The 18958-nt window shown below is 38.6% G+C and overlaps 1 protein-coding gene across 1 annotated transcript; it reads right to left on the reverse strand.

The window, feature by feature from the left end:
- Window positions 1-12014: 12014 nt before the first annotated feature.
- Window positions 12015-17784, reverse strand: slc16a9b (solute carrier family 16 member 9b). The gene is made up of 6 exons (XM_026914557.3): window positions 17227-17784; window positions 16398-16622; window positions 15159-15302; window positions 14679-14774; window positions 13737-14576; window positions 12015-13504 (listed from the first exon to the last, which is right to left on the reverse strand). The coding sequence occupies exons 2-6, from the start codon at window positions 16591-16593 to the stop codon at window positions 13320-13322; spliced, it is 1461 nt and encodes a 486-aa protein (XP_026770358.3). The 5' UTR covers window positions 16594-16622; window positions 17227-17784; the 3' UTR covers window positions 12015-13319.
- Between the last annotated feature and the right edge of the window lie 1174 nt (window positions 17785-18958).

The raw sequence follows: 18958 nt of genomic DNA on the forward strand, positions 1-18958 counted from the left end.
TCTCACTGGATACTGTGATATTTCCTGTTCAGTCTTATTTTTGGTTTGTGGTTTCACTGACGTGAGCACGGGTGTTGCTATTTGTAACACAAACCCACAGGGATATCATGGCTAGCTATGAAGTCTGGGCATTTTTTTCAGTGAAGGCTATGAGAGTGATGTTTAGTGTGTGCATGGAATGAAATGGAGGGATTGTCAAAAAAAACAATTGTTAGTCTGAATCGTAGCTCTCGCTGCTACTGTAACCATCTTTTGTCTCTATGACTGTCTAAAACACAAAGGACGAATCTAGACATGACAATGAAAAGTCACAATTAATAATAACCTATGTGGAAACCTAATAATTCCTGCCTCTGATGGTGTGTCACAGTACTATGTGAGAGTTCAGCTATTTTCTGGTTTTGACCTCAGTCTGTCTGTTTGGATTATGAGTATGAATTCTCTAGCATTAACCCTCAGGTTAAGTCTGTCTGCTGATACTCTGACCTAAGCTGCTGTGCCTTGCATAACTATTCACCCCCTTTGAACATTTCTGCATTTTGTACTGTTACAACCTGAAACTAAAATGAACTTAACTGGGATTAGATATCATGAATCTATACAAAGCAGCCCATATTATTACAGTGGGGTGAGGGGGGAATCAATATAGTTTGCAAAATTATTTATAGATAAAAAATTTTTTTTATGAAGTTGTGAAGGCGTAAGTACCTGCTGCAGTGAAGCCCTATTAAATTATTTCTGGCGCAACCTGTTGGCATCAGAAGCCAAATAATTAGTTGAATGAGGTCTACCTGTGTGCAATTGAAGTGTCACCTGATCTCAGTGTAATTACACCTGTTCCTGGAATGCCCCAGCATCAGGATGATCAAGGTGCTATCAAAATAAGACCATGACAAAGTTCTGGGAAAGTATCAATCCCACCATTAAATCCATTACTTAAACAAATAAACAAAAATGTGGCACTTTGTTTAGAGGAGGCTGTCCACCAGTAGAAGCAACGAGAAGGCCAATGGTAAGTCTGCATTGGCTATTAAGATATGGGAGAAGCTGGGCTTTATGGAAGGAAATCACATTTGGAGTTAACCAAAAGGTATGTTGAAGACTCTCAAGTCTGATGAGACCAAAATGTAAGTTTTTGGCTTGGCAGAAAGCGTTATACTTGGCAGAAAACCCAACACTGCTCATTATACTGAGATTGAGAATCCCATCCACACAGTGAAGCACAGTCATGGTAGCATCTTGGTGCAGGATGCTTTTCATAAGTAGGACTGGGACACTGGTCAGGGCTGAGGGCTAGATGGATGGAGAGAAATATAGGACAATCCTAGAAGTAAACTTATTCCAGTCTTGAACAGATTTGGGACTGGGATGGGGGTTCACCTTCCAACAGGGAAACAACACTAAGCAAACTGCCAAAGCTAAAACCAAGAACCCAAATGGCCCAGACCTCAATCTAATTGAGAATTTGTGGTAAAACATGAATATTGCTGTCTCAATCCAGTCTGACAGCAATTTTGCCAAGAAGAATGGAAGTTCCAGATGTGCAAAGCTGAAAGAGACACATCCCACAAGACTTATAGCTGTAATTGTAGTCAAAAGTGGTTCTACCAAGTACTCATCCAAGGGGATGATTGTTTAATTAACCTTTGTGTCACAATATAAAATATTGTCACAATACCAAATAAATGTTCCTTCACATTTTTCACATTAAAGGCACAGAGTTTATATCAGATAGAAAAATCACAATTAAGTCCATATCAATTCCAGGTTGTAACACTACAAAATGTGGAAACATTCAAGAGGGTAAATACTGATGCAAGGCAGTGTATGACCTTTGAGCAACATGTGTGGAAAAATCTAAATAAAACATGCTATGATTGTATCCAACCATTTAGAGTAGGTAGCTACATAGCTACCTGTGTAATTAAAAATTAGGTAAGTAAAAGTTTATTTATATAGCACTTTTCTAAGCGGAAGGCTACAAAGGGCTTTACAATAAAATATTAAACCCAACAGACAAAAACACTATAAAATAACAAGACACACAAGACTGCCAACAACAGACAGAAACAGATAAAAGCTAAAACATAAAAATGGCTTTTAAGCTGTCTCTTAAAAGAGGCTGTAGGATCAGAGAGTCTAATATCAAGGGGAAGACTGTTCCAAAGACTGTTCTCCCCCCCGCTTCACTTCAATCTAGCTGACATGTTAGCCAGCAAGTTAAATGATTAACAATGGAGATGCATTTATTCATCAGCTAGTGTTACCTTAAGTGTAGGTTTTAACCTACACTTAGTGAAGAGAGCATCCATACCAATGTTATACATGAGGTAATTTAATATAGAGTCATCTATTTTAGTTGCAGGTGATTTTTAAGTGAAAGACAAAAAAAGAAAGGATTTATACCTGGAAATATGTCTTAGTCACGCCACTGCTCAAGCCTGCATGCATGACAAAAGCATGGCTACATCAAACAAATGTAAAAATCCCAAACCCCCACAAGCCAGACCTTCTTTTGCCACCACATGTAAAACTTTATGCAAGTGCCACTGTTAATGATTCTAGGAAATGTAAATCCTGTAACTCTACACATCCTATAAATAAGGTCAAGATATAAAATAGAAGTAAATGCTACACTGATTATGGAAGTATATGCAGTACGTATAGTCAGACAACTCTAAACTAATGTCGTCATTAGCTTTTATCAAATTACTTAACAGGTGCCTTTCAGATGAGCATTAATTTAAAAAAATGCAATATAAATTGTGATTGCTGCTCAATTGCTAAGCTAATCTGGTATCTATAGGATGCATACAATACTGGGAAAACATTGTAAATTCTCATATTAGCTTGCTGTAGTGTTTTACTCACCATTCCCCACAGACACAATCATTTATCTTGTGACATTTATTGCAAGTTTGATGACGTTATATTTCACCTGCAGTGTCACGCCATTTGTTTGCATGAAACTCTGTGGGCATTTCATTATTATCGTCAGCTGTGTTTCACTGGTTCAGCTTCTCACGATGAATCAGCACAGGTGTTAAACCATCATTGGAAAGATTGCTAATCTGCCATTTGGCAATCCTGTATTGTTTGATGTGAGCTGTGTGTATAAAAGAGTCATATGGATGTGAGAGAGCAGGACAGCCTGAGTCACTCCAGCAACGCGGATCTTGAAGCTTTCATGGCCTGACTCATCTCCACACATGGACACTGGCAGAGATTACACACTGGAGACGTCCAATTATGGCACTGATCTCCGTTTCAAAGGAACAGACCAAAGAGAATCACTGTAATAAAGTTCAAGCTGTCCCTCCCTACTTCCTCTTTCAGGCCTGGGTGTTTCAAAAAGCTGAAATGCTTTGAAATATCAAAAATGCCCGTCCTTGCCAATAGCAAGTCTGATAGCATACACAACTTTTCAGAAATGACTGCCGATTAAAGCTCAATAAACAGCATTCACCTTATTGTCAGGATATCATGAATGCAAATCCCAAAAATGCCACAGCCATCCATGGCTGGGAGTCATGTGAGCAAATTTGGCCATGATCTCTTGCTGGAAGAGATGGCATACTCTCTCCCCTTGTCAATCACTGTGACCCTAGCCAATCAAGGGCATCTGTGAACTCACATATGCAGAAGAAGGTAGAACAACTTATAATTCCCCACCTACAGCCAGTTAAAAAAAAAAGTACCTCCTCATCTTCAAATTTCAGACCACTGTCCATGGCCGCTCACACTGTGATCAGTGTAAAGTTCCCCTTCTCTACTTTTAAATTAGTTTAGAGCAGCACTGGCTTTAGATCAATTAACATACAGACACAGTACTTGGTTAAATCTATAACACAGACCACACTAACTGCTATTTTGAGAAGGTCAACTATAACATTAGAGTTATCGCTATTGTTAGCTGGTTAGCTTGTTGCTAAGCTACTCGCTATTGTCCTCTGTCTAGCTTGTTGCTAAGCTACTCCCTAGTGTCTGTTGTTGTTGCTGTACTGCAATTTTACCCCAAAATGTTTCATGAATGCAAAGTTCATTATAGTAGAACAGAACCAGGCCTGTAATTGTAAATGTGTGGTTAAAGTAACTTTTTATGAGCTTTACGTGCTCTGGCAAACAAAAGACACACTTTCATGGAGGTGTCCATGTTTTTTTGTTTTTTTTCCATTTCGCATGTCAAACATCCTGAGGTGGGAAATGACATTATTACAACTTGCAAATTACTACTTTCAAAGCACCACGAACACAGCCTTAGCCCTCCCTAGTTGGTAGCTGTCCTATGACAGAGGAGAGTGCTGGATAGTTGGTGGAAAAACATGGACTAAATTAGGGAGAAAACAAGAAACAAAGTTTACGATTAGAAAAGGAGCAGACAGTCCAAAATGGTAGGCAAAAGAGTCATTGTAACTAGCAAAAAGGTCTCAACTATAGAATTAGTATAGAAACCAGTAGCAACTAAGTAAAATGGCAAAACACAAAAATAAATGAGAAAAAAAAAATATAGCAATGAGCAAAAAAAATGTAGAAACCCAAATGGACAGGCAATACAGACTGAAAAGAGTGAATATATACGGACGCTACTAAAAGGTTGACAAGGGCAAGAATGTCTGGGACATTCATAGGCATGGGATCCTGAGGGACAAATGGTGGTTGAAAACCCCATATGCAGAGAATGGGATCTGCTAAAGTAAGGACTTTGGCTTGTCCATAGAACTGGGGCAAATCAGTCACAAAATCCACAGCAGTGTGGGATCAGGGATATTTGGGTATGGCTAAAGTGTTTTGTGGATCTTAGAAGTGGTGTACACCACTGTCCATGCTATTCCACCAATATCAGTTAGCCAGGAGTTACTATGGCTTGGTGTAGGCCCAAGTGATTAGCTTGCCTCTTTGATTGAAAGGACAGTTCTAAGGTAACAGGAGTGTTTTGAGAGGCTTGCTGGATCTCTGTATCAGTTTCCAACTGGGTGGCTCTGACTACACAGGAGGGAGACAGGATGTTTTCAGGAGGAGGGACATCCTCTGTGCTTTTGGGGTTAGGTGCAACAGGGGATCCAAATTAGTTTCTGTCTAGTTTCCGCTGTCATTTCTGCTATTCTGAGTTCTTCTGAAGCCAATTGTGAGCCAGTGGCACCACTCTTCAAGTGTAGCTTTTATAATGAGCAGGTCTCTGTGTTACCAAGAATGACCAATTAACAAGAATTGGTCATTCTCAGAATTACAAATGTAATTCTGCTCACAGGAAGAAAATCTAGCAGGAGAAATAGTTGTGGTGTTTCTCTGGAAGAACTCCTTGGTGCTCAGAAAGCACTGCTCCAACACCAGAGGCACGTATTCAGTCCAATTCAATTTTATTTGTATATTGCTTTTAACAATCGACAACAAATAAATTAATAAATTTTAAATTTATAAATTTATCCCTAACGAGCAAGCCAGAGGCGACGGTGGCAAGGAAAAACTCTAAGATATGAGGAAGAAGCCTTGAGAGGAACCAGACTCAGAAGGGAACCCATCCTCATCTCGGTGATATATATATATATATATATATATATATATATATATATATATATATATAAATTTGCATATACAGTATAAATCATTTCTCTTCTATAACTGTTTACTATATAGTCAAAAAGTGCTAACTGTGTTGACAGGAACCTGAGTATGAGCATCAGAGTTCATCATTTCTGAATTCATAATAGATTAAATTAAAGTCTATTGTATCAAACTGAAATTATTAACTGCATAGAGCACCTCAACAAAGAAGTGCCACTGGTCAGGGGAGTTTGAGAACAGGGGCTGTGGAGAAGGCTGGCTTTTTGCAAAAATCTTTTATAGAGAATTGTAAAACAGTACTTTATTTCATTCCTGGATATGAAATATAGGACAAAGAGTTAACATAAAACCCCTGCAAAATTACAGCAACTTTTTCAGTAAAAAATTAAACACACGTATGAAGGATTTTAAGTAATAATTTTAACCACAATTGCAGATACTGTGTTTTGCCTTAGTGTAGTGATATAGTTTCCATATCTGTTAGCACTGCCATACAGATGCTGCCTCACTCCTTCACCCTCCAGCATGAGTAGAAATCTGGTTAACAGAAAGGTAGGATAATGTTACTAGTAATTTATCCAGCGTTGTCCATGTGGAAGGGCGATAGATTTATTCTATTAATTTGCTCAGTGGGATTATTGATTTCCTGTGTGTTGAAGCATGTGGCTATTATGTACTGTATTCTATGCTCAGGTGTTGCTGTTTCATGAGTGTGTAGAGCTACTGTGAGAGCATATAACACAGGGAAAATATTTACCATGCCATCATCTTACTTTGCTTGCTCCTAGCTTGTGTTTATATATTGACAGACAATAATCCTAGTTGTGGTTTGAGACATCTTTGTTACGTGCTTGATGCTAAATGCTGGCCATGTAGCAATTAACATGTACCAGACTGTAATCATGTTCTTAACTTGTTCTTCTGATTACTTAGAGTACTTAGTAGAGTGATGGGACGCTTTATATCCCAGGGTAAATATAAATCTACATACAGATTTCTGTAAAGCTACTTTGCTACTATATCTTTTGATAAAATCAAATTGAACTAAAGTGAATTACAGCTTTTTCAACAATTTCAGAAAGACTTACTTTTGTCTAAAATATTCATTTAAACTAAACCACTCTCTGTAAACAGAAAGACAACCTCTACTATAACTATAGTTTATTTGAGTTCATTGTCTGGTACCAAAATGCTATATATCAATTTACTGTAGTCTTTTATTGGGCCACAAATTATATAAGGATATGCAACAATAAACTGGCCTACTGTAATCTTATATGGCCTGTTGTATGTCTGCAATTAATCATTTTTGATAAGCAAGTCTCTACACATGAAGAGGTGACATTAGAAAGGTATGTCTCCAGAATTATTGGCACCCATCTTTTAAAAAGAGCAAAACCATGTATTCACAATGAATAAATAACACATACAATGCATGTGTGCTGAGGTGTTGGTAAAACCAGATCCAATTTTGGATTACGAAGCCTTCCCAAGACTAAATTAACTGAAGCCTTTAAATTAATTAAACAAATAACCCCACAAGATCAATTAAATTAAGTGGAGCCTTGCTTAGCTGGATACAAGGATATTCAACTCCAAAAAATTAGCTAAGGGGTAGAAATGACTTAGCTAGAGTTTGTACATATTATGAAAAGAAATAGATGAAGAAGAAAACATTATAAATCACATTATAAAATATAATAATAACCATTCTGATTAAGGGAATAGGCAGGGATTAATGTTAAAGAGCTTAGTGTATTTCTAGCCTGTATCTGTCCTCATCCTTCCATGTTGCTTATTATACAAGGCTCATTCATTGCTGGTTTTTATTTGATAGCAGTGGGTCAGGATCACTTTAGGGCACTATTTTCATCTAATGTCAGCTGCTAAGACAGAGCCTTCAATTTTTGTATGTTTGTGTGTTCATAGTGTATGGGTGTGTGCATGGGCAGAGTGGAAAGCTACCGGTCCAGGCCTTGCTGTGCTATTTATACCCTGATCAAACACTGCAATCTACATGGCACGTCAGAGGAGCACTACGTCTCCTGCCTTTGCCCTGTTACCATGGTCACCCAAGTGGCCATCGATTTCTTTACAGTAATACTATCTCACACATGTGCAAGATGCAGCCAAAATAGTTCAAGAATTGACATGCAGAAGCTTTTTTCAATATCACTTTGCATTGTCATGTGGTTTTTTTAGCACAATCAGTTTGCATTTATATATCGTTAAGCTTTGCTCAAAACACATGAACATTTTCCAAGCAATGGAAATAATTTTGACATGCAATGAAAATCATTTTAATGAAACAACTTGGTAAAGTTAAATAGTGCCCTCTGGTGTTAAGAGTAGGTTGCACCATGTTTTTACCTTGCTCAGTTTGTTCTAAAGTTCAAACCAACCAGTCAGTCCTGCTCATCCAACATTTTATTAGATTACTACAAATTCTTAAGTACATAAAATGGTGTATTAAGAATGATTAGGTCAGCACAACACAATTTAGTAAGCTGCTTAAATTCTTGAATACTCTGCATTACATTCTTGAATTCTAGTCTCTAATTCTAGCCCTTTTCATACACTTTTATCCAACTACAACATAAATGTGGATATAATCCTGGAATATAGCTCTTTTATACCTGTAGGTATCCCATTAATAAGACATAGTATTGTTTATTATACCCTCATAAAGCTCAAAACCTCCCCACACGTCAGTTATTCAGTCTAGAATAAAGCTATGAACATATAACAAATTTTTCCTTGTTGCTGCTTCAGAAGGGTGAAACAGAACACGGTCCCGTGGTAGATGTAGTAGGTCTCTTGTAAAGCCAAATTTGCCATGTGGACAATACTACCATGAACTAAAATGAACTGATACCCATGTATAATTTCAAAGCTGATTATGTATAGTGGCTTTCATAAATATTCACCCCTTTGAATTTTACAGTGTGGAACTAAAATGAACTTTACTGAGATTATATGTCATGAATCTACACAGAACTGCCCATAATATTAACATGGAAAAATGGAAAGAATGAAAATGGAAAGAATGTGGCTGTATGGCTATATGGCTATATAACTGCTACTCTTGCCAAGACTTTAGCTTACGTTTAAATTTTTTTTTATTTGTGCATAATCTTCAAAACTATATAGATTTTCTGCCACTTCAAAATTATGGACTATCATGTAGACATGATATATAATCCCAATTGCATTTATTTAAGTTCCAGGTTGTAAAGCTACAAAAGGCAAAAAAGGTCAAGAGGAACTTTTGAATACATTTGCAATGCACTGTACATACAGTAGGGTCCCAAGACACTTTGAAATTATATATTACAATTTCAGTATACATATATTATACATAATTATATATTACAATTTCAGTATACATTTGCTTTCTGTTCTAATGTATGTTATGATGCCATAGATAGTATTTATACCTATGTATACACTGTGACTGTGTTTCCTCCAGCGTGTATTGTATATTTGTCCAATGTAAAATCTTGCATATATTTATTAAATGGAAATTTATCAGTACTGACAGTGTACATGTTTCTTTTAGCAGAGTAACATACATTACATTCAAAGCAAATTCATATGCCAAATTAGTACTGGCAGATAGTAACTCCAGTTTCTGTTCCAACTGCTTTCCTTTTGAATCATTTCCCATTGGAAAGCAGTTTCCTGGAATAGAGATTAGCGCTGCCATGCTCCATCTCCAAAGCCACTGAGCCAGACTCATTTGGACTGAAGAACCCCCACCTTCACTCCATAAATCCCTCCAGAGAGCCTTGATCAACTTTACAGCCTCAGTCAGTTGGGCAAATGGAATGAGCATTAAAAATCACCCACCACATAATTTCCCATTTACAGTGCAAGAAGTAACAGATATATACTCACTGTCCACTTTTTAAGGAACACCTGTACACCTGCACATTCATGCAGTTATCTAATTCTCTAATCGGTTGTAAAGAGTGCTTATCTGAGTTACTATATCCTTCCTGGCAGCTTGAACCAATCTGACCTCTGATCTCTCTCATCAACAAGGTGTTTCATCCTGCAGACCCTCCGCTCAAAGGATGTTTTTTTGTTTTTCGCACAATTCTGTGTAAACTCTAGAGACTGTTGTGTGTGAAATTCTCAGGAGATCAGCAGTTTCAGAAGAACTCAAACCAGCCCATCTGGCACCAACAACCATGCAATGGTTAAAGTCACAGAGATCCCATTTTTTCTCCATTCTGATGTTTGATGTGGACGTTACCTGAAGCTCTTGACCTGTATCTCCATGATTTTATGCACTGAGCTGCTTCCAGATGACTGGCAGATTGGATAATTGCATAAATGTGCAGGTGCATATATATGTATATATGTAATTATATATACATTTATATCTTAAATCCTAATAGGACTCTTTATTATGATTTATATCTTAAATATGACACTTTTTCCATGAAACCACTGAATGATATCAGAAAGTTTGAAAGGAAGAATCCTTTGTTTATTTACTGTTGATGAGAATATGATAGTGCCATCTTGATTTCTGTATTGAGAAGTAGTAGGGAAAGGAAAGTGTAAGCAAATGAGAGTAGAATGAGACACACCCAGGGGAAAGGGCTTTGAAAGATACATTCTGTATATTTTCTACACAGTTGGTTCAAGGAAAAATAAATACCACATTTCTACACTGCTTATTTTGCTACAGTAAATGTACATGCTACATGCTGTATACCTAGTAATTATTCCTGGCTGCACCTGACAGCCAAAAAGCCATTCACGAGGTGATTTTATGAACTGTGTTTGCACAACCTTTTTTTCTCTTTAGGAGGACAGGTATCTGTTTACCAGTAACCGAGAGCACCACTTAAGAACTACAGAGATCAACACACCCTGATGGGAGGCTCTGTGCTCATGAGATGGTGTGGTGTCTGTATTGTGCTCTCTTGTTTGTAACAACATGGTTACAGACTCACTGTAAAAAACAACAACAAAAAAAAACACTCTGCTAACCTAAAACCAATGACAGAAATAGGCACTCTCATAGGTTAAACAGGTGTTTATGCCATCACGCAAATATCTGATTCCAGTTAATAAGTTTATATAACTGACTCCAAACAATGGACTTTAGTTAAAATGTTGGAAATGTATTCTCTCTTAGCGTTCGGTTTCTAATATGTGCCCAGCTTTTGAATTGCAAGGCAAAGCTTTTCACTCAAATGTGACTTAATGGTCTCAGAAGATTTGTGCCTTTTTAACCATCTACTGTGCAATGCAGTCTCAGAGTGTTTTAACTTTAAGCATTACTTTGCTAGCTCAGCAGTTTGAGATATGAAACATGAAAGCAGTAGCCTTTTTGGTTGCTTGTGAGAGGTTCATTTAAATGTCTAGCAGAACATTATAGTCAACTCTGTCTGGGCATTTCTTTAATTTACTGTTTCTTTAAAAGTGCTTGGGGGAGAAATCAGTTCCAAAAGTATATCATGCAATACAAAGAAAAAACTGAGCAAGAAGTTGAATGTGGAAAAACATACAAGACCAAAGAAGGAAGCACAGGATGCAGGTGGAATGACATGAGAGACAGATAGAAATAGTGTCTCCACTGAGAGTGGAAGGTAGACTTTCTCTAATGCTGGAGATAAATGAAAGTCTGTCTTAATATAGTATGCAGGAGGCAGATGGCCGTCTCCTAAAACTTGGAGTTGCAATCTTTATATACCTGTGAGTGTACTTTTATTGTACCTATATTACCATTGACCAGGACAAGCTAATTGGAACCAGATACTGTTTTACAACTGGATATGATAAAACAATCCTTTTGTTTTATTGGGAGATTGCCCAGGATTAGAGTTTGAACAGGATTATAAACACAGTCACAGGCACAGTCATCAAAGGTGTTGCCTTCTGCAGGAAATTTAAACAGAACTCTCTTAGGGTGAGATATGTAAGGAATAAAACACAACAAGGCAAGCTTTCATAGGAAAACAGCCTACAAAGAGGTTAATATGAATGACTTCCTATAGCACAGCAATTTGCCAGTGGTTGCATATTTTTAATTTAAGAATGACGTCACTTTTTTTAATCAATTTATAGTTATATTTAATGCTGTGGCACATATGTGAAACAAGTTGGTTCCTATTATTACTTACATTACAGCAACCATAAACATTCATCTCTTTTACCAGCCTCTTTTTCTCTTGTTGAAGTTAATAAGATAGAAAATGCAGCTTGTCTTGTTACTGAGAAACTATAAAGTACAAAGTCCTCTCATGGCGGAAAACTTACTGCTGACCTCAGAGACTCCTTATAAACATGTTAAATAAACATCTCCTTACAGAAAGCTTCACCATATTCATGATTATACGTTTTTCTTTGAAAGTAACGGTATTTTTTTTAATCTGTTCATTATTAGGAATAAACTGGAGTGGCTGCTGTCCCTGTAAATAAGTTGTTATTACAGAAATGATAATATTTTAGAAAGAGTGCATTAATATAAACCTGTGATTTGCCTTGCAGCCGATTGCAGCCTACACTACTGTCACTTATAGAAAATTAATCAACACCTTCTCAACTTGTATGTTATGACTGAAAGCACCACATTGTTCACAATCATGTGTTAAAAGTACTGCTAAATTAATGGTGACAACTGCTTTATCAATCTTAGTTTATTTCTATTTTTAAAAACCATATAAAGTAAAAAAAAAAAAAAAAACATACATAAATACATAAATATCACAGGTGGCATCATGTGCTTTAAGACAGTGTACGGGTCTTTCACATCTCGTATGACCCTATAACCAAAGATTATCATTTTTCATGTTTTTTTTACATAATAACATCATGCAGAGACAGTTCAAGTAAAATAACTCTTCATCTAAAAAAGAAACAAACAATATAGAAATCAACACTGCACAACCTACTTCAGTGCATGTAAAAATACAACAGTCTAGAAGTGTTAGAGTATACAAATAGAAATAGACAAATAAAATGTCTACATATTGCTTGAAATATATCAAATTGCTTGAAATGAAAGGTGGATAGCGATGTCATCCAACGCACCTACAGACACACATCAAACACTTGAATAGTTTTTGAGTCGGATTAGTCACCTTGTTAAAACAAGCTGCGCTCCTGATATCCAGGGCCAACACTATGTGGAAAAGATAACTTCAGCAGCACAAAGACGGATTGGGTTTAGTATTTGTGGCATGAGATTGTCGATTTAACCCTTTGTCCAAGACAATGAAAATCAAATAACTTTGGTACAACATTAACAACAACACTAACAACTAACAACATAAGTCAAGATGTCATTATTAAGGGACCAGAATGTGGTATAGTGTTGCATCTTTGGGGGAAAAAAAAAAAATCAGACATTTGCATCTTGTCTTGAATGAGTGTCATGGCATAATGCTCTCAGTTACTTCAATATAAAAGAAACGCAATGCAGGGAACATACATTTCGAGAAAAACAGACAGCATCAATAATTAAGAAACAGACATTTTGAAATTATTTGTCACCATACCCTGGAGCCTCATAAAACAAGGCTAGGAAAGGACAACTGAGGACAGGACAAGTCTGAGTCCATTCGTTTAAAATGGTGTTTTCAAAACACTGACTGGAGCATCAGATTACAAAAATCCAAAACATCAACTAACAATAAGGCGCAATGTATCATTGAAAAGTAAATCAACTAAAACCAGGTTCAGGTTCAGCCACGGACTTGAGCAGGCAAATCACCGGTAAAGAAAAGACTGTCCATCCTTTAGGCTACGGCAGCCACGCTGTCACAGTTATGAGTACACTCTGCCTCAGGTTTGGCAGACGACTCATGGGTTTTGTCCCAGCAGGACAGGGCAGAGAGCAGAAGTTGCACTCCACCCAGCAGCACACAACTCCCACTGAAGTAGAAGGCCAGGTCATAGGACTGCATCCAATCATAGAACCAGCCTGCAGCCATAATAAGAACTCGTTAGTGCAGTCATTTGGCAGGAAGCAGGATACACAGCGCAGAGTAATTTTATTCTGGAAATTTTACATCAGGAATTAAAACACAAACCAGCAAGTTAATTAAAGAACAAGCCTCAAAGAGAGAAAGGTTCAGAAATTAGCTATGAATTGGTGCATAGGTGTAGGCAGTGGAAGTAATGGTATTGGGTGAAATAAAAATGGCCATGCTTACCTACAACTGGAGGTCCCAGCATGATCCCAAAGCCACCGAAGAACATCAAGATCCCGTAGGCCTCAGTGAGCCGCTCTATGCCAACCACCTTGGTGGTCATGTAGGGTGTGATGGACCAGTTCCCTGAGAAGAAACCCAGCACTACTGAGATCACTTGGAGCCCTATGTAGCTCTTAATGAAAGGGATAAGCAGAAGTGCCATGCCGCTGCCCACCAGCGTGACGCCATAGAGACAAAAGCTGTTCATCCAGCGAATGTCAATCACCATTCCCAGCAGTAGCTTCCCAATGCCCCCTGCAATAGCATATATTGAGACCAGAGGGACAACGCTGATGCCCTCAATCAAGCCCTCACTTTGGGCTACATCCTCCAGGAAGAGCAGTGGAGGAAATGCCCCCATGGTGTAGAGGAACAGTGCCAAGCACATGGCTACAAATACCCGGTCTCTCATTCGGTCAGCAATGGAGTGTAAGTATTCTATGTAGGCCTTTTGCTTCTTCTTGAGCAGTCTGACCAAGGCTGAGCAGATCAGCAGTTCCTTTTCTGAAGCCAGAGTGTCTTTGGTCTCCACTGTGATCAGCAGATCAGTGACAGGCAGGTCCTTTTTGATGGAGTGGTCCAGGGCCAGGGGCCTTTCACTGAGCTTCTCTTCAGCCTTCTCCACCAGGGCAGCTCTCTGCTTGAGGTAGTAAGCTGGCAAGTGCAACGGCCTCATCAGTCCACCACAGGCAATGATGTTCAGTGCAAATGATCCAATGAGCAGCAGGCAGCCATCAAGACCAAAAATCTCAATGAATTCGTTCTGTGCCGTGGCATAAAGGAATCCTCCAATACTTGTACCTGAAAAGTAATGATGAACAGGTAAGCACTAAAATGTAGTATTATAACACATTTTATGCTAATTGTTATTAACACTGCATTAGCTATGTTTAATGTGTTTACCTGTAGTAACAATGCCAAGAGCAAGGCCACGCTTCTTGTCAAAGTACTGGCATGTGATAGTCACGGTAGCAGCATACAGCAGTCCACAGCCTACTCCTGTTTAAAAGAAAGCACGAGGCTATTAGAGGGAAATTATACAAATCCACTAGCAAACTGTACAGTTATCTACTTAAACGTTATTATAAAAGAATGTTTTCATAGTTGTCAGGTGATTTCCTATACCTTTCCACCCTTTTCCTATTCCAAATATATTCAACAACCAGCAATTGATTTAAATACACAATTTTTTTAATTTAAAGATTTTCATTCAAATTTCCCTTTCAACATTAAGACTAAAAAGTTTTAAATGTTCCTCCTAGAATGACCCCTGAAACATACAGTAGTTCAACCCTAAACACTGCTGCCATTGTTAGTACACTGACCTAATTTTACTACCATGAGGCGAGGGATTTCCTCTGCAAATATAAACACAGGACGTACCGACGACTACGCCATAGGAAAACATGAGGAAGTGGACATTGGGGGCGAAGGCGCTAAGCATGAGGCCTCCAGAGATCATGACTCCGCTGAAGATGGTCACAGGCCTGGCGCCAAAGTTTACCACACAGGCACTGCAGATGGGACCTGCACAAAAAAGAGCAATTTCATCCTGTTAAAAACAGCACTGTTGTGATGATCATACAAAAGCAGTGGTTTATTACTGTATATAATCAAGCTTTATAGTAAAAGCCAGTATACAATAAATCGAACAGGTGCACAAATGCGCTCAGAGGATTCTTGCAACAACATGTTTGACCAACAACAATAAGGACCAAATGGGGCTTCAAAAACCATTTCCCTTGCCAATAGTGTGATGCAATATGTATTAACACATTGCACTTTATTTCACATATCTAACTGCTTGTTTCATAAGAAGACATCCTGACAATGCTGAAATGATGAGGTCAGGTCACGGCTTATCAGTTCAATGGGGTTGAGAACACTGTAACATCCAAGCTGGCATTTCTTCATTTTCTATTGCCAATATAAACGAGTCCATGGTTTAAAAAGTGACTCATCAGCACTAGTTACTTAGAGTCTGTGGCTAGGATTACTGATGCCTGCTTTTGCGTATGTTTTCTAAGGCAGTGGTTCTGAAGCTTTTTTGTAAAATAAATTTCAGGGACCCCTTCAGTACAGATTTATTTTATGAACATAGGTCAACTATTCAAATATTAGGCTCCTTAAATCAAATGTGTACAATAATATTCTGTCTATTTCTTGAAGCCATGGAGCTTTTTTATTACTGAACTCTGGGACCCCCCTCTGAGTACCACAGCTCATCACCAAGGCTCCTGATTGTATCTAACATTCGGTGCTAATGGTAACTACCTAATTTGAAAGCCACTCAGTGAGTAGAGTCCAGCGCAGGTGTTTAACCTGGATTACCGAAAGGGATTTCCTGTTAAGTACTTAGGCTATTATACGAAACAATATGCTGAGTATGCGAGCAGCCTTCATAGAGCACAAGCCTACTCGGTGAAGAATTTATGGCTGAGGCTTCAAAGAGTAATTTGCTAGAGTGTACACACTTTTTAACGTCGATTTCAGCCTTCTTATGGCTGGCTGTTGAATGGCTCTCTTTCCTACGGATCTGTTCATTCTGTGACCCAGATGAACTTTTGCTGCAGTTTACCAGTTACATTTTAATACAGTATCCATAAACAGTGTTCAACATACTGGCAATGAGGCCGACCCCGGAGACCAGAGACCCCACCCACGCGGTCATCCCCTTGCTCTCTTGGAAGGCATTGAGCCACTCGGGATAGAGCACTCCAACAGACTGAGGTGAGCCGTAGGCGAGGAGCTGGGCTATGAACGAGGCCACCACAATGACCCAGCCCCAGCCTCCATCCATGGCTTTCTTAGAGCTCATTCTTAGCTGCTAGGTTCTTCAAAGAGATCCTGTAAAGACGGAGAAGAAAAAGACATTATATAAACAAATCACCACTTCACTGTACGTGCAGTTTTATTCCACTTATTCACTAATGTGTAAAAGGTCTCACTTCGGCTTTCCCAAGAATGACATGCCCTGTTAATAAACAACACTTCCAGCAACCTGAACACCATGCATGGCCTAGCTGTAACGATGCATGAGCTTCAGTGTAAAATGGATCCCTATTGTAAGTGCACTATATAGTGCACTATCTAGTGCACTTGTGTAGGAAAGATGGAGTCGTTTGGAAGTTAGCCATCTTGTTTGCTTATATTGTTGTGCTCACACTGGCATTCTGAAATATGCCAACTTTAATGATCCACTCCTTCTTTCTTTCTTTTCTTTCTTTTTTTTTTTAAATTTAAACCGGATGTCAAAATGTAAACACACTAATAACCTATGCATCTGGTAACTAAAAAATAAATAAACAAACAAATAAATAAATAAAAACACGAAAATGAAAGTAACAACCGTGCCCAATAGAAATTATGGATAATTCTGGGTTAGCTCTCACAACAACCACTGACAGAATTACAACGAGATGATTAGAAAGTTTAAGAAAATAAGACTTACCCAGAAATGTGCAGCCAGTCGCAGAAATGTAATGAGAGCAGTTAAGATGCTGAGCTGCCTCTCTGCACTGCTACACCACTCAGTCTTAATATCATGACGTTTTGGATAAATGACAAGAAGAAACTAGTCGAGGTTACACTTTTATTCAGCTGAATCATGCCAGCTGTCCACTGCGTGTGTGTGTGAGTGAGTGTAAGTGTGTGTGTGTGGTGCTGGAGCCGCTTTTGTTGCGGCGGTGCTGAAACCGGTTTGAAGCTGTTCCCGCTGGTCTGCTCACATTTCGATGCTCTATAACTTCCCCGTCATTCACAGCACACAAAGACAGCACAGAAAAACCTAATTACACCATGTCTGACAGCTACTCAACAACTGCTCGTTTAGTTTGAAGTGGAAATGCCGGTGGAATTGAACAAATTTGTGAGAAACGACACAGAAAAACCAGACCGCATCAACACTTTGTTAGCATCCATGCTAAACATGTCGCGCGTGTGTATTACTATCATTATTATTACTATTATTATTATTAGTAGTAGTAGTAGCTGTATTGTGCAGCCCTGCGTTTGTTCCGGTCCAAACCGGTTACTGAAGCTACACAACTATCACCAGCGTCCACATCCGAAACATGCCACGTCCTAACCAGCATACTACCGCACTCACTAGTGCACCACTGTACTGTTATGCCTGCACTGGTGTGGAGGCGCACTTGGCTATTTAGTGCGCTAGTATGCGGTCTGAGAGGTTGCTATGGAACGCTGCGGTCACCAATGGCAACCAGAAAACCGAATGGTGGACAGGATGTTAAATAACTTGAAAAAATGCTTAATCTTCTGTCCTGCGTCAAATTTAAGCAGAAGGTTAAAGCTGTCGCTTTGGGGGACGTTACTAATAAGTTTTTTCTACTGAAACATTAAAAATAAAAATGCAAAAATAAAAAATAACACTGACTAAACAGGGAGCTCCATACATTGCCTGGAGATAAGCTGGGAAGTAAATTTATTGTTTAAAATGATTATGGGAAGAAAATAATTGAGGGAATTATAATTGTCCAGTAAAGCCTGACTATATAAACAATGTGAATTCATTCATTCTCCTGTAGTAACTGTTTTATCCTGGTCAGGGTTGAGGATGATCCGAAGCCTATCCCGGGAACACCAGGTATGAAATGGGAACATACACTGGATGGGACCTCAGTCCATTTCAGGGCACTATGCACACACATATTCACACACTCATTCACACTACAGGAAATTTAGAGTCATCAGCTCACCTATACTGTTTTTTTTTTGTTTTGTTTTTTTGAGATAGGAGGAAACCAGAGAACCCTGTGGAACCCCATGCGGATTCAGGGAGAACACACACAGAAACTCCACATGGAAAGGAACCCGAGCTCAGGATCGAACCGGCGACCCTAGAGCTCCGAGAGGTGCAAAGTACAACAGTAATTTTCAAGATTCAGTTTTGCACCTCATACAGGTTTTAAAGGTCTTGAGATCTTTACCTGAAGGTACAAAGAATGTAACCCTCAGTGAGAAGCATTTGCACTCTGAAAGATACAGTTTAGTAGTTTACGTTTTTGTTGTACTACGGCACTGTTGTTTTTTCCACAGCACTAGCTACTAACATGTATGTGCAAATTCTTCCCTCTAACACGTGCATTTTCATATTTGGCATTTGGAATAACACTTGATAAGCTGTCCAGTTTTGAAAAAAGGGCAATAGTCCCATGGCTAAT

This window comes from Pangasianodon hypophthalmus, chromosome 12 (assembly GCF_027358585.1).
Source record: "Pangasianodon hypophthalmus isolate fPanHyp1 chromosome 12, fPanHyp1.pri, whole genome shotgun sequence".
Classification (NCBI taxonomy): Eukaryota; Metazoa; Chordata; class Actinopteri; order Siluriformes; family Pangasiidae; genus Pangasianodon; species Pangasianodon hypophthalmus.